The sequence below is a fragment of the Sparus aurata genome, chromosome 9 (genome assembly GCF_900880675.1).
Source record: "Sparus aurata chromosome 9, fSpaAur1.1, whole genome shotgun sequence".
Lineage (NCBI taxonomy): Eukaryota > Metazoa > Chordata > Actinopteri > Spariformes > Sparidae > Sparus > Sparus aurata.
Window position 1 is genome coordinate 30,094,716 of NC_044195.1, and position 14,182 is coordinate 30,108,897.

The window sequence follows — 14,182 nt, forward strand, 5'->3', positions numbered from 1 at the left end:
CATCGGTACATTTGTAGTTAAATTAAACTGAACTAAACTATCAACTATTTTCAAAGTCTTACTACCATCAGTTGATTTTTTTTAATGCCTGAACTAACTAAATAAACAAACTCCTCATTTTTATGACCTAATTTGTTTCACTGTTTTTATATATGGCGGACCCTGCCACCCTTATTTATTTTGCTGATAATGTTCGACATTCTGAATAAAAAACTCTTTAAAAATCTTTCTGTGGTTGCACTCTTACTTCAGTAATACAAAAAAGAAAAGTTAAAGTATTTATTCGTATCATATTTAATGTTTTATTGATAGATAGATATGCCGAAACAAACTTAATAAACACACTCTCTACATTGTTATGACTGAATTTGTTTCACTTTGTTTATATATGGCGGACCCTGCCACAATTTTAGCTTCAAAGAAAAATATAATTTATTACAAATAAATTAAAGTCCGTTAAAATGAGTCTTCATCGACAATCTTAGTCACTTTTTACACTGAAAGTATTTTTTTCTGATGTTCGATATTCTGAAGAATTAAAAAAAAAAAAAAAAAAAAAAAACTTTCTGTGGTTGTACTTTTACTTCAGCAATACAACAAAGTAAAGTTAAAGTATTTATTCGTATCACATTTAATGTTTTATAAATAGATAGATAGATAGATAGATAGATAGATAGATAGATAGATAGCGCAGGGGATTAAAGGGGAGGAGTTTAGTGTGTGTGTGTGTGTGTGTGTGAGTGTGTGTTTGTGTGTGTGTGCTGTCGGGCAGCGGGGCAGTCTGGATGGTGACGACGATGATGATGATGATGATGATGGTGGCAGCGCTTCTCGGGCTGTAGATGGAAACTGGAGTCGTGACGAGCAGAAAAGTGAAGCCGATCGTCCACTCAGCTGAAAAGTCATGCGGCTTCTCCTCTGCGTGTTGTCTGCGCTGGTTCTGGTTTCGTGCGCGGACGGGAGCGAGTCCACAGTACCGAGCCGACACTCTGTGCATACCAACGACCGGAACTTTTCACAGTGGGATCACGTGAAGGAGCAGGAGTCCTCTCAGCCAAGACAACAACAAGTTCTGCTGGGTCCAACTTCAGGTTTGTTCTGTGCCTCAGTGCAGTCAGACTTCTAAATTGTGTGTTTGATGTGTTCCAGAATAAATGACGAAAACTGCAGAATGAGATTCAATGTGTGCATCCTCTCCTCTCTCAGAGGTCTTTCTCCATCAGATTATGTCTGTCCTCATTCTGCAGGCCCACAGACCATCTGTATCAGGATTTACCAGCAGATCTACTGATCTGTTCATGAGTAATAGGTGGTGGAGTGTGAGCTCATCATCAGTTCCTCCATCTGTCCCTTTCTGCTGCTTCACCACCACCAAAGGCAGCAATATATCAGTCCAAGTGCATTATTACAATATCATAACAATGTGTGAGCATTAAAGTGACTTTAAAGTTGACTTAAATATTCTTAAAGGCAAAGATGTGTCAGTGTTACTTGTTTTGTGTGTTTAACATGTGTTTGTGGGTCATTAAAGGTACAGTTCACCCCAAAATTTAAAATATCATGATATATTTCGTCTGTTTTGGTGTGAGTAGCTGAATTTCAGTGATATTGGACGTCCTGAGGTCTGCCTTCGCTCGATAATAATGGAAATAGAAGGAGAAATTTGTACGATATGGACAGAATTTTTCATTGTGAGGAGACACAACAGTGTTGCACATCTCTGTACTGTGTTGCACAGGTGTCTACTAAAGTTAGAATGCTAACCAGCTAGTTAGTTAGCCTGTCCTGTCCTCTAACACCACTTTCTACCACCTGTAGTTTCAGCTAGGTGATATAAAAGCGAGGAGCTTGGGCCTTGATTTAATAAGTAACAGAATCTCAAGAAATGTCAAGAAAGAGGAGAAATTCCTGACTAAAAAAGAAAAATGCTACATTAAACCATCTGAATTCAACTTTGCTCTTTCTTTTACTGAACTAAAACAACCTAAATTGCCTCACTGACTCAATGTAAACAACACTTTGACATTAAAATGACCTCGAGTCATAGTCCTGGACAGACATGCTGTAAATCGCCTCTGTATTGTAGTCTATCCCCAATATTCAATCAGTTATCTGTCAACTCTAGTTCCAGTCCCTGTCTGGTGTTCAGTGGGAGGCCAATTCTGGCCTGCCCCATCATCCTTGGTCGCCTTGTGTACACACTCCCATCAGCTAAAACGGCTACTTAGCTCCACGCCTAACCGAGGTACCCGCTAATGCTAGGTAGTAATGTGAGCAGCAACAGGCCATCATGCTGCCCCCTATAGTCCTGGAGCTACCTTCAAATTCTGTCTATTTCTTGCAAATTACACCCAAGCCATGGTGTTTTCCCTAAACCTAACCAAGACGCTGTTTGACGTAACTTAGACTAATAACTCTCGTTTATAAGTAGCTCGGTAGTTCCTACATGAAACTTCTCACAACAAGATCTGTGGACAATCTTGAGTAACTGGGTCAATGCTCTCTGGAGAGAAATATGGCTGTTGAGTTTTTGAAATGTATTATGTACTAAGCCGAATGTCATTCAGTTCCATTATATAAGAGAGAAGGCAGATTCTCTTGAGGCTGATATTTGGAAATCACACACCAATAGTCACGATGGTTAAATATCATTACAGATAAGAGGAACAGTTTTGTTTGGGTTTTGTATTGAGCTGTCAGTTTTATGCCCCCCGCTCTATATTCACTCAGATCTTGCCAATATATTACAGCAGACTCTCTCTTCTTTACAGCTTCTTCATTTTTTTTGTCCTGCTGGCCATTTTAATTATATACCGCTGCTCCTTCTGTCTCTGAAGTACTTCTCTCTGCCTCGTTCATACTCGTCATGACATGAGCTTCTTGTTTACAGCAGAGCTGTCGGATGGGAGCTGAAAGAGGGGATTTGTGGCCCCACGTCCACTTATCAACTGCTTCATGACTAATTCATGCTGCTGTAGGAGTACATTACCATCGGTCATCACATGATCTCCCCCCCCGTCTGTGCTGACGACTGAAATGCTTGGAAATGTACCCAAGCATGCTGTTGTCTCCAGCACCACCCCCAACACCTCCCCTCCACCCTGCAGGCCTGCGTAGTGTCCTGCCAAACCATCTCCTCTTAGCCTTCCTGTCCTTTCAGTACAGAGTAAACTCTCAGGGGAATGATCGCCCTCTCTCCTCTTCTACAAGATACAAATCTTAAAAATACAAATGCAAGAATAAACACCTCCTCTCTTGAACAGATGGACAGCTCGCCCATGCATCTTCATTATTGTCCCTTCATAATGGGCAACAGATTTAGAGATTTAATCCCAGGGGGAGGATTTTGATTATTAGACAACAGGGCTGGTGTTTTTTTGGGGGGAAAGCTCCATCGTAAGCACCTTTTATTGTTTCTCTTCAATCTGATATTGCTGGCTCGTGCTCATGGCCGGTTTGGCCCACATATCAAAGGGTGCGCTTGTTTTTTTTTTTCCGCCAACCGTGGAATGTGTGGCCTAATTCCAGCACACAAACAAGCATTTTGTGGAGAGGGTGGGGTGGGGATGGGGTCACCAGAGATAAGTCCCTGCCAGACCATCTGTTTGTGTTTGCCGCCTGGTGGTCTCACGGAAATGGCCAGTCAACATGTTTGTGCTCCTCCCTGTGGATGTTGATTTCTGCTCTTAATAATTACAACTTGTCATTCTGATATATACTGTCTTTATTTTTATTTGGCAGGCTCTTGGCACCCCGAAATTAGAAAGGGATTTGATTGTGATACAATTATTGATGCATCTCAATCCCTTAAAATGTTTTATTTCTATACGTGACACTTTTTTTCACTAAGTGACGACTAGCTACTCTTAAAACATAGCATATCTACAATAATACACATTCATAAAAAAAGACTTACTTCCAAATCTTTGCTCACGCTCTGTCATCCTCAACGAAACTGGTAAACGGTGCCAAGATGACGTCTTTGCAACACCCTGTTGTGACATCGCCAAGACATTCAGCTCCAATTTCTGTATTTAATGTTGCTACAATGTTAAATGAGGACTTGGTGTTGGTGAGTGGTGCAAACGGGTGTGTGTGATGACAAGACTGGGGACAAAGCTTGTTTGACTCCACTAACAGGCTAACGCCAAGGCTAACAAAGTAGCCTAGCTTAGAACGTAAACAAGATTTACATGTTCTACTGTTAGGAAAATATAACTTTGGTTGGACTTTAGCACAGAAACTTCTCGGTTATGTTTAGTCACAAAAACATCTAATTGGTTACGTTAAGGGACACAAACTACCTGGTTGGGAGTTTCAGCACAGAAGGAATTTAGTTTCGGTTAGAGGGTAGATTGTGGTTTCCGTTAAAATAATTATGTAGTGAGCTAAGGAACAAGGGACTGGTTGGGATAGATGGGTGGATGACTCCCAACATCTTCACATGAGGGGACGGTGGTTTGTGTTATGTGTGGAGAGAAGCTAGCTTAACTCAAACCACAATTTATGACCTACCATTGTAAGAGGAAACGGAAATGCAAAGCTGCTATTTGTTGAACCAGTTCCATTGCAATAAAATATAATGGGATATGGATAATGTGTTGTGACCCTTGAACATGACCACAAAGCGCTTTAAATCTGTCACATTCTACCATCCAGTTGGTTCTGCCAAAATGTTCAGAACGGTCTTGTTACAGGCAATTATGTTACAAGACAAAGAATTGGGTTTTAAATTTCTGATTACTGACTCTCTTTCAAGAGAGAATCATGATGCGTCTTCGAATCGATTTATCCCCGACCCCTGCTGGAAATGTCTTAAACGTGGTCTATAGATGTATTTCAGTTGGTTCACAGTGTGCTTCACTTGATTGGACACCAGTGCTATCACGCCCCTGATAATAACAGTATTCCAGTCACATCACAGACACACACAAACATTGGATCTCTTTCTCATCTGCCCCAGTGGCCTCAGACGGCCCATTTCAATCCACTTCATAAACCTCTTTGTGGCGCGCTTCACTTCGCCAAATGGGAAGATTATAGTAATCTGGCACGAAACACCTCCACTTCAGATGTAGTGACCCCCTTCTGTTCTGTTTGGCCACTAAGGCAGAGTACATATAAAGTAGAGGCTGCCTCTCCTGAAAAAACAAGCATCCTCTTGCCCATCTGCACTGGTGTACGTGTCCCAGCGGGGTTGACACTAGAACTGCCAAACGTAGATGTTTTTTTGCATATTATGGCTGGAAATGCAGGCACAACTGGCAGCTCCGGGCCTTTTCCCTGCTTCAGTTCAAAGGGAATTGTTCGGGGGGAGCGATATGGGGATGATCTGGTTATCTGGTTTTGGCTGTTGTCTAAAATATTGTGAAAGCTGGTGGCATAAGACTCGGCTTCATGAGTGTTCAGTAAAGCTTTGGCTGATCTGTTTTAGCAGCAGGATTATGAGCAATCAGACCAGCAGAACATTCAACCACTTCTGTCAGTGCTGTGAAAGCGTCCCCATTAGAGGAAGATGCTTATGACATTTAAACTGGTGAGACTGCTGCTACAGCGATATTGCAGCATTTACTTACTAATAAAAAGTGCAATAAAGACCTTTTTTATGGCCTCCAAGCACAAAATAGCTATTCTCTACTGTAACTGGAGAGAGTTGATGATGATGGCTGCTGAGATTTATGGCTCCCGAAACTCACTCTCTGGCCCAGACTGCATCAGCACAGTGCGGTGGAGAATATTTATGGCAGGGCCGTAGGTGAAGGAAGATACCTTGGCAGTGGTCAGTGCTGGCAGAGTTTCGCAGCTGCACACAGTACTCTTTGTACCGAGCAGTTTCTTTGAAGCATTGTTCGGCGGCTCCATCACTAGTTGATATGGGGCTCCTGGTCTCAGATATTGCAGCTGGTCTGTGCATTTTCTAGCTTTTTGCAATGCCACCTTCACAGCTGTCCACAGCAAAAAATGTTTATACACTTTTACCACAAAGACTGCTGCTGTTTGGAATGCTTAACAATTTAAAGCATTAGTGGATTTTTTTCGGCCACATGGGGCAAAAAAGACCTTGTAGACACAACACTGACTGGCTTCTAAAGTTGTTGTGGTGGACATGCTAGCACACAATTGCTTAATTTTTATATCCAGCATAAGAGTTTGTTTAGAATCATGTTTCTGACCCCCAGTCAAATGTAAAACAAGTAATCAATCTAGTTTCAGCTCTGCCTAAAACTCTGGTCTCAAACACCTCTGGATGGACGCTCCTCTGTATGCTCCAGCTAGTTGCTAACTTTGTCAGCAGAGCTTGTTTACATGTCTGTAAAAAGCATAACAATTAGCCAAAGATGCTAAAATGGTCCATCAAGCTAACAGGAAATGCAGAGTTGTTGGTGATTTGTCACATGGAGTGACAGCTTATTCCACACTGACTGAATGATGTTTACATGCGGCACAGTTTGGCAAAAATGGCAAATGTAAGAGACCACGGCAGGCAGGTTGGAAAACAAAAAGGCAAGCTTTATCGACATAAAACTGAATCCACAAAAGAACAAAAGGCACAAAATGAAAGGTTGAGAAGGACGGGGGAGCAGGTGTGAACATGCAGACGCACTGACAAAGAGTGACGGGAAACATTCAGACTTAAATACACTGAAGCTAATTAACAAATGAAACGCAGGTGAGTCAGAAATAAAGGGCGAGAAAAAGACAAAGAGGTTCTTTATTTGTGCTTATCCAAAAACATGTGTCCTCTTCCGACCATGAGGCTCCTCTGCTGAACACGCGTCTCGACCCAAGCCCAGCAGACTTTTTGCTAAAAACCCGAACTGAGAGACGTGTTCTGAATATGCTGTACGTGTCCAAAGAATGCTCCGTAAACCAGGATAATACCGGATGTTCCACGTGTGTTAATCAGAAAATGCTATGTTTGGTACATGGTCTAATTTGTTAGATGCAAACCAAATATGTCATTTACCTGCCCCGTTTCAAATTAATTATAATGTCATAATCTGAGTAATAGTGGATTATTGAGGGCTACAGGGATGAGAGTTTTTCTAGGCCTACCTGGACCTGGCTTAATAAAAAATGCTATTACCGACCTACATTGCGATTACATGACTTTAACGTCACCACCAACAAGCTTCCTCTGACGCTTTTACTTCACAACTTGTAGATTGATTAATTTATAGTAGAGTTCGAATGGTTTGCAAATAAAGGGCACCAGTGAAGACAGACTAATGAGTTTATGAGTCTCCACGTTAGGCACGATGACGTTTAATGTCCCCGACAACCTCTGTAGTGTCATTTAGCTGCTTGTTAGCGACTGCCCTTTTTTAAGGGACATAAACGCTTTATAATTTAAACCTGGTGTACTCTAAAGTATTTTATGTCGCAGAAGAAAATGTGACAATATCTTGAACTTGTTTTCCACCACAGAAATGGAGTGAACCGATGCAAAGATGCTAACTTGTCTCCTGGCTGTAGCGCTCTATTAATGTGCATGTAAATGTAGTCATGGTAATTTGATCCATTGTTGAGATACAAATATTGATAAATGCAGCTTTTAATGTCTCATCATCGGTATGGTTTGCTCATCGGCGTGACCGGCATTTATTTATACGGGGAATTAGTGTCGCATGACTGAACATCCCTACATTGTTATGCGACGCGATACCTCTGAGAGATGAAGTGTTGTTGTCATGATCATGGGGTGCTGGTGCACAGTGTGAAAGCGGCTAATTGAGTTAGTGGATGAAGTGTCGCATTATCAGTCGGCCCTGAATGGGATCCTCATGGAGCTCCCTGCAAAACACGTAATGATCGGGGCCACCTCAGAAGACTCACATTATTGGATGTATGTACTGTCGTTAGCCGTCTGCATGCTGATGTAGCACAATGTCATCTTGAACGCGTGCCTTAATGCACTAATTGGCCAGTTTAAACATTTTGTATTTGTGTCCACCTCTTTAAAATCTCCCAGGATTAATTGATTGATATCCTCGGGGGGATGCTGCAAATTACTTTTCCCATTTTTGTCGTCAGTGAGGTCCCATCTGGGTTAATTGGAAACGAGGCCAAATGTGGACAAAACAAGAGGAGCACCTTATTTTATCTATGTTTATTGTCTATTCTCCAGGTTCTGCGTTTGACCTGAAGGTGCAGGTCGACGACATGCTGACTCGTCAGCAACTGAGCCAGGCAACAGTGGAGGTCTACGTCAACTACACCAGGATCAGCACAGCTCTCACTGGGGAGGACGGCAGCGTCTTGCTTCATGTGCTTCACCAAACTGGGATGCCGATCGCGATCGTGGCCAGCAAGGACGGCTACATTTGCACACTGCTGCCTTGTAAAACCGACAGAACGCCAAGTAAGATGTTTATTCAGGGTCTCTGCAGGTTTTCAACAGTTTGAGGGAGGAAAATCAGAGTCCCCAGAATTACTTCATATGTATATCCGGAGGCTTTTACAGATGCCTAAAGGTCATGACATCTTTATTTCCCAAAAGTACATTAGCATCAAATCAAAACAATCCTGCACCTTCTCCTCTTCACTTGCAATCAGGAAAAAAATCCCAACAAAAAGAAGCACATTTAAAAGCGAGACTGATGTGACCTCAAATGTGACCTTAATGTGACATCAAAATTTAAATCCAGTCATACTTGTATTTGGACTTCAAGATAGAATTCAGATCATTAGACTTTAGACTTTTTGAGGCTTTTTAAAGGATTAACGCTGACATTTATCTGAATCACTGCAGATGATAAACTCAATAAAATGGATAAAATTCAATCAAATTATCGGCGCTCATGATCAAAACTCAGTAAGTATGTTTAGTCTTCCCGGAGCTTTGTACGGTCCACACAGAGGCAGAAGTGCTAGACTTCATTAAGGAGCTTCTTTCTCTTTTTGTCTGTTGCTTCAAATCACTCACACATTCAAAGCCGTGTGAGAATAGATAACAGTTATTTATTTTATTCTTATTTTCAAATGATGTCTTGTTAAAACGAAATCACATAAAGTGCTGAGCTTCATATGTTTTAGTCATTTTCAGAACTTTCTGATCATAATTGCACGGTCACATTTTGCTCCGACCCGACTGAGTTTGACACCTAATTAGATGCGGCGCTCGAGCACAACTACTTGCTGAATCTTCAGCGATTGTTTTTTGTGGTTAAAACTCCTCCATTTCTAAAGAAAGCAATTCATTTTCAGAGAAGAAGAACTCATCATGCCTCTTTCCCCTTTTTCTCGTATCTTTGCTGCAGTTTTTTCATCCGTCACCATGTCACTGCTGGGTCGGACTCAGGGGAACATCTGGCTCTTTGAGGATTCTGTCCTGATCACGGGCAAAACATCTGGTACTGTAAATGCTGTTAAGTCACACTTTTTATGTTCTCCTTCTTCCTCGCTCTGTCTCTCTCCAGCTGTTAATAATCGTGTTTTCTCTAATTTGTAGATGCCTCGTCGCGGCCCGTCGTCCAGTTTCCTAAGAGCCTTCTGAACCTGACAGACGGCAGTAATGTCACCTCTGTTAAAGCGTATCTGACTGTTCCCAAGCTGCCGTCAGAGGAGGACAACTATCTGAACACACTGGGCATCATGAGCAGAAAATCAGGTAGAGGTCAACTTTGAAATTGAGACTAAAATGAAGCACTACAGACTGCAGAGGTGGAAGAAGTACTCAGATTATGAACATAACGAAATCTAACTCCTGCAGGAGACTCAGGTCTTCAAAAACTGACACCTTGTATTGGTGGTTCACTCAACAATCAGCTATCTTTATCCAGATGTTACACTGCGTTGGCTCAAGCACTACAATCTGAGTACTTCTCCCACCTCTGCAGTCTGTAGTGCTTTGCTTCGGTAAAAAAGAGGAGCTGTACACTGTAGGAACAAGCAAAACAAAAGTCATGCATTTGATTTTTAATAGCTCAGCATTTTTTAAAGTATTAATGCTAAAGTATTAGCATTAAAGTAAATAAGAGTATAGAGTACCGACCTGCTCTGATTGTAAACTAAAGCTTCTTGAAATGCAGAATGTTATTTTTAGAATAATGTATATTATTATATATTATATTATTATTATTACTGGGTTCATCACTACAATGTTAAATCTCGCACAGGTGGTCTTATATAAACTTTATCTCCTCGTTGACCATTCAAGATCAATTAGATCTATAATATTACTTCATAATTTATCTGTTGATTTATTAAACTAAATCTGCTCAGTCACCAGAAACTGAGTTGTGGATTATAGGGGAGTAAAAAGTACAATAATTGCCTCCGTAGTCTAATAGAGTAGAAGTGTAAATTTGCAGAGAGTGGAAATACTTTATTGAACTCAAGGACAGTACTCGAGTAAATGTACTCAGTTACTTTCCACCACATTTGTAATCTATTGTTGGGTCAAGATGTGAAAAGTTAAAACCTCACTGTGTGTAAGATCAGCTTGTTTTTTTTCCTGTGGCTCCATCTAGTGGTAGAAGAGAGAAGGACAAGTTTTAGTTTTAACTGACTGACCTTATTTCTGAACGTTTGCCCTTAAAACTGATTTAATCTGTTACAATGTCGAGCTGGGACCATTTAGCTGATGTGTGAACACTTGATTCAAGACACCTTCATCCAAGAAAAAGGTCAAATGAATGAGTCTGGTCCACGTATTCTCCTGAGCACGGCCTCTTTCTCTTTGTCAAGGATACGTCAGTGTGGAGTTGAGTCCCGTGGCGGCCGTCAGCGTGCAGCTTTTCTCAGGAGACACGGAGTTACATGTGAGTGGGCCCGTGCAGATCAGCCTCAGCCTCCCTGACAGCTCTGGACTCCAGGCTTCCAACGTTGTTCCAGCTTGGTTCTTCAACCGGACGACTGGTGAGGACATAATCACAATCATGCACGCAAAAAAACATCTAGTCTTTTTTGATTGTAGAAGAATCAGGGGAACTTTGGGTCATTTCTTGGCAAACTTTGATATTGAAGATAGATTAGAGCTGTTTTTACCTTAATCAAAGCCTTCTTATTAACCTAGACTGACTTTGGAAAAACATGAGCACATTTTTTTTTCTAGTAATTGTGGGAAATTCAAGACGGTATTTGTTTTGGCTGCTGTAGGTGGCTGGATGAGAAAAGGTCTGGGGTCGGTGGCGTCATCAGAGGGAAAACTCGTGTGGACGTTCACAGCTCCTCATCTTGGTTACTGGATAGCAGCACCTCTGTCTCCAACCAGACGTAAGTGCTCACTGCGAAGATGTTAAAAAACCGTAAATAAGATGCAGCGCTCTGTATTTTTAATGCCAGAACTATTAGCATGTTGAGCAGCAACATGGAAACATCACGATAATCAATCAAAACCTTTATCATCTTCACCTATTATGGTTTTTATTGCTTATGCTTATAATTCATCCGACATCTTCTTAATTTTCTTTACACGTTAGGTTTCTTTGGACTTGACGTCCCCGTCGACTTCATCTTGCAGCATTCGTCTCTGCTGATTGTAATCCTCGGAGGAATGCTCGTAATTGTCATCTGTCTTCTGGTTGTGTTACTGTGTAATCGCAGGTAACAGACGCCTTCATCTCATTCTTAATGTACATATATATATATATGCTATTAATTTGTGGGAGTGTTACAGATGATCACATTCTGTTTTATTTATGTTTTGAATGTTTAGGTCTCGGGAAATAACTTTTTAAAGACGCAATTTCTGGTTTTGCCGCAATCGTAAATGTCGTCCTGGCTCATATCAACCACGTGTAAAAACACAAGGTCATTATGTGCTTTTACAGGCTGTACCTGAGGGTTGTAGTTCCTACCTGCCAGTACTTTTAAGAGTTGCTGATGTATCACCAGCTTGTAGCAAAGTTTCTCTGTCATAAAGATAATGACACTACTTCTTTGCGACTCTATTACCTCCTCGTAGCTCTGAGGTTTCGACCGAAGTCATAATTTCAAGAATATGTTAGTAGTGATTTGAACGGAGCTGCTAGGTAGAGTTTGGAAAACTCAGGCACTTGCTTGGCAGGTGATTGGACGAACCATGTGTCAATCACTGTCTGTCACAGGCTTATCAACTAATCAGATCAACAGTAGGAGAGCGTTACCGAAGCCAGTCTAGAGAAGAGAGGAAACATCAATTCGGATGTAACAGATGCTACAGCCGCTATGCTAACCTCTTGTTTGGCGGCCATTGTTGTTTTTGCCGTGACACCTAAACCACCCCTGTAGCTGCCGTCTCTAGCAGCTAGAAGTTCCTCAAACAACACTGAAAGCTCTGTCAACTCTCAAGGTCCCCTCTGTGGTGAATCCAGGCCGACTAAACTTTTCAACCCTACAAGGCAGAGTATTTAAAAATACTTCTGTATCAGTAAAACACCAAGGAATCAGTAACTGCTCACTGACTACAAAAGCAAATGTATTTTTTGAGCGGTGAGCATTTAGACAAAAGAACAAACTCCTACACTCAGTTTCATTTTCCTGTCACTGTTTAAGTCGAATGTTCTTGTCTTGTTCGCTCAGTGAAACTCAAAGAAAGAAGATCCTCCCTGTGATGAGAAGAGACCAGACCACCTCCACCTGTGATGAAGACGAGGAAGGAGAAAAGGGGGATAATCTGCACGATGTGATAACCAACCCCGGTGCTGTGGCCATCGCGGTGGACTGTAACGACCTGGAGCTCAACGATCTGAACGGTTTTGATAAAACGAAGCAGCAGATCAGAGTTCCGGCCTCTCTGACCGACAGTTTGTTTTTCTACAACCAGCCTGTCGCCATCCTTCACGCTCCGGCGTTCTTCCATCTGGACGAGCAGCCGGATGAACCCCAGTGGAGCAGGTCGGCCACTCTTCCTCGCACCGGGGCGACAAACGGCAGCGCCGCCGAGAGCAAAGACAGCTTCACACAGACGGCCCCAAAAGGCTCCTCTGCCACCCAGAACCAGGCGGAGGAATCTGAGGACCAGCTCGGGGTTTTAGAGGGCAGTCAAGCAGCAGCGTCCACAAAGACATCCAGGGGTCACTTCAGCCTCCCGGAGTCGGCTTCCGTCCCAGGAACTTTACATAACATCCGGGGCGGCAGACACTCTGTGCACACCTTGGCAGAACTTTCCAGAATCCCGTCACTTCAGCCACCTCGGGCCTGGTTTGTGTCGCTGGAGGGGAAACCTGCGGCGGAGATCCATTACGCCGTGTCGGAGCAGCAGAGGAGACGGAGGCCGGTGGAGAGCCGAGAGACGAGCCTGGACTCGGGGGTGGATATGAGCGAACTGAACCAGACGCCTGGAAGGAGGGCCGTGACGCTGGAGCGCAACGCCACGTTTGTCAAAAGCTCATCCGGCAGTAAAGATACACCTCCACAGTGACTCAGCAGTCCTCTGAGTCTGTGGAACAGCAGCATCAGCTCCACCTGTACTACAAATAACCTTCATTTTATACATATATGTACATTAACGTGCCAATCCAGACGGTTTCAACAGGAGCGTGTGGACGTTACATCCGAACTCTGATGATGTATTCAGAGGTCAACACCTCCGTCATAAACAGTCATTAACTTTTATCCCCTCAGTATTAACAGACTATCATGGCGAACTTAACATGACTGATATTTTTGTATTTAACGATGTAGTTTGATTTGTTTGTGCATGTTTTTTGTGAATTTCATCATGAAGTGAATCATTTCATTATATTTGAATTAAAGACTGGACCTTTGTCCTGACTGTTTCTGTCGCTGAATAGACATGAGACACAGTTTGAGACTGTGTTGTCTCCTCCTCCACTTCTCCTCCTTCTTTTTCTCCTGTCTCCTCCTCCTTATTCTCCATCTTCTGCTATTTCTTTGCCTCCTCCTCCTCCTCCTCCTTCTCCTCCTCCTCCTCCTCCTCCACCACCTCCTCTACCTTCCGCTTCTTCTCCCAACCTCTCTTCTCCTTGTTCTCCTCCTCTGTCTCCTTGTCTTCTTTCTTTCCTACCCCCTCATCGCTTCCTTCTTCCTCTCCTACCCCCTCATGGCTTCCCTCTTCCTCTCCTACCCCCTCATGGCTTCCTTCTTCCTCTCCTACCCCCTCATCTCTTCCTTCTTCCTCTCCTACCCCCTCATCTCTTCCTTCTTCCTCTCCAACCCGAACATCGCTTCCTTCTTCCTCTCCAACCCGCTCATGGCTTCCTTCTTCCTCTCCTACCCCCTCATCTCTTCCTTCTTC

The 14,182-nt window shown here is 42.7% G+C and overlaps 1 protein-coding gene across 1 annotated transcript; it reads left to right on the forward strand.

The window, feature by feature from the left end:
* The first annotated feature begins 741 nt into the window (after positions 1–741).
* On the forward strand, positions 742–13,691 carry LOC115587424 (protein FAM171B-like). The gene is made up of 8 exons (XM_030427225.1): positions 742–1,091; positions 8,129–8,362; positions 9,261–9,353; positions 9,452–9,610; positions 10,690–10,860; positions 11,101–11,217; positions 11,424–11,547; positions 12,505–13,691. Exons 1-8 carry the CDS (start codon positions 905–907, stop codon positions 13,343–13,345), a joined length of 1,926 nt encoding a protein of 641 aa, XP_030283085.1. The 5' UTR covers positions 742–904; the 3' UTR covers positions 13,346–13,691.
* Positions 13,692–14,182: the final 491 nt, after the last annotated feature.